The sequence below is a fragment of the Glandiceps talaboti genome, chromosome 23, assembly GCF_964340395.1.
Source record: "Glandiceps talaboti chromosome 23, keGlaTala1.1, whole genome shotgun sequence".
Lineage (NCBI taxonomy): Eukaryota > Metazoa > Hemichordata > Enteropneusta > Spengelidae > Glandiceps > Glandiceps talaboti.
The window spans coordinates 3,593,111-3,595,610 of record NC_135571.1 but is presented as its reverse complement, the minus strand read 5'-3'; the positions used below and the strand labels follow the sequence as shown (position 1 = coordinate 3,595,610).

At 34.9% G+C, this 2,500-nt stretch overlaps 1 protein-coding gene across 1 annotated transcript in view; it reads right to left on the bottom strand.

The window, feature by feature from the left end:
• LOC144453156 (clathrin heavy chain 1-like) overlaps positions 1–267 on the bottom strand; it is an 8,570-nt gene extending 8,303 nt beyond the window's left edge. The window contains exon 1 of the mRNA XM_078144435.1: positions 145–267. Coding sequence (XP_078000561.1) covers positions 145–189 — 45 coding nt within the window. The 5' untranslated portion in view covers positions 190–267. The remainder of the gene's footprint in view (positions 1–144) is intronic.
• Positions 268–2,500: the final 2,233 nt, after the last annotated feature.

The window sequence follows — 2,500 nt, the reverse complement described above, 5'->3', positions numbered from 1 at the left end:
TATATTGTTATTAAAATGTAACTACGGCAGTGCAAGCCAAACAGATCTCGTCAAATTCAACACCATTTTGTACAATATATTTACACATATATTTGCACGTACTAGTTAGTACGAAGCAGGTATAAACTACTAGTATACACCAACCTTTAAATGCGAGACGACTCGCACAGGTGCCGCCTGTTGCGCCATGGCAACGGTGTTGATTCAACTTCAAGTTGGTTCCTCAAATTCCGACCTATACGTATTGAAGGGTACTCGTGCTATGACGTCACAACCCAAAATGTAGACCAGAGAGATATGAAAAACGAACATGAAACCCGGAAGTATAACTTGGTGACGTCATTTTCAATAAATAACTATTCGTAATCGGTGTCATTTGATGTACAATTTAAAACACTGATAGTGAGTCGATATCAGCCAATAAATACTTCAGCCGTGGAAGTCTTGTAACGTAGGGACGTGACGTCACAAGTAGGACAGTGTGTTGACAGGTTATTTTACCTAAGGGTATCCGTAACTTGAACCGATACGATTGTGTATACAATGCGAAAATAGACAATTGATGTCAAATTGACAATGTTGTGACCTACTTAATCAGAAAGAAAAAACGTCCTTGTGAGGGCGCCCTCTTTGCCGTTTCTTCCGTTGTTCCATGTGATGCAAATACAATTTACTGCCATTCAAAGCATTATTTATGAATATCAGTTTATCAAAAGTATTGCATTCTTCCCTTGAACATATATATCAATCTATATTACGAGGTAAGATCAAAGGTCAAAGGGCACCGGGTCAGGAGTTTAGAGTTGTTGTAAATTGACATGATGGTAATTTAACAGTTTACAGTCAACAAATGCTTAATATTCTACCTCAATTCAAATACACGGTGATACTCCCATGGGAAAATGTGAATATCTGTTTTAGAAGTTATTCTATATAGGAAATGGCGTGACCGTATGTATGTATGTATGTATGTATGTATGTATGTATGTATGTATGTATGTATGTATGTATGTATGTATGTATGTATGTATGTATGTATGTATGTATGTATGTATGTATGTATGTGTGTATGTGTGTGTGTGTGTGTGTGTGTATGTATGTATGTATGTATGTATGTATGTATGTATGTATGTATGTATGTATGTATGTATGTATGTATGTATGTATGCATGCATGCATGCATGCATGCATGCATGCTTGCATGCATGCATGTATGTATGTATGTATGCGTGTGTGTGAGTGGGGGGGGGCAGGTCTTGGGAAATGCCCCAATCCAGATAGCATACACAAAGTTTCACGACTAAAATGAAACATTAACATTGCATTAACAGGCGTGGCCTTGTTTTATTCAGATACTCACTGTATTTACAATTTAAAGTGACCAATCACTCACAATCTATAAACAATGTCATACACGATATCGAACGGTAGATATTAAATATTTCCTAACAATTACCTTGTTTCCACTGCATTGTATGACGTCAAACCAGACTTCATATGCAAATACTAACATAACATACCCAAGTCATTTATACATCAAAAATACATTTCATGTCCATACGCCCTCTACGTTACAAAGCGATATCTATTTTACAGTCAATACTCTTTAACTCTGGTTTGTTTGTTTGTTTGTTTGTTTGTTTGTTTGTTTGTTTCTTTGTTTGATTGCTTGTTGTAAGTTTCCATTGGTTGAAAGTAATTTCCAACCCTTCTGATAAGTGTACAGAAAAAAATAATATTCTAAACATACTTTTTAAGTCTGTACTCTGAACATTTCAAAATCATGATCACGTCATACATTATGTTCTTTGTTGTTTAAAAAACAGTTTTTACTTTATACAAGTCGATCAGTCGATTTTCTGATTTAATTCACCATTCTAAAGTAAATAATCTCAAGAAATGTATCATTAAAATGTGGAATGTATGGTACTCTGGTTCTTATCAAGTTAAAAGTCTCTTGTATAGTATTAGACCTTTTTATAAAAGTGTGTTGAACTTTATCATATATCATCTCCGGAACTACTTTACGGCCCCAGGTTACCATGGTTACAACAGCTGTAACTCAAAACTTTCCGTGTGGATGAGTACTCAACCACAACCTAAACACTTTTTTAAAGTTTAAATCGCAAAAATAATGTTCAATTTTGGCAAAAATACAGCCCGTTTCAAGTTAGTGATTACTATCTTTGTTTTGTACAACAACACAGATTTAGAAACAAATCAGAAAATGCACATGCTATACTGTAAGATAGCAAGAACGCAAGTTATTGTTACATTTTGCCTAAATGAAATAAACCATTCAAATGAACTACAACTACACGCAGACACGCGGGCGCCAATGAGCAATGTTTTGATGTCTGCATTTGATGTCTGCATGGTTGCACTTTAGTTCACTCAAATTTTAGACAAAATGTTGCAAGAAACTGTATTCATTAAATCTTAAAGTGTAACATGTGTAGTTTGTATTGGTTTCTGTACGGTTGTCTCAAACAGAGAGAGT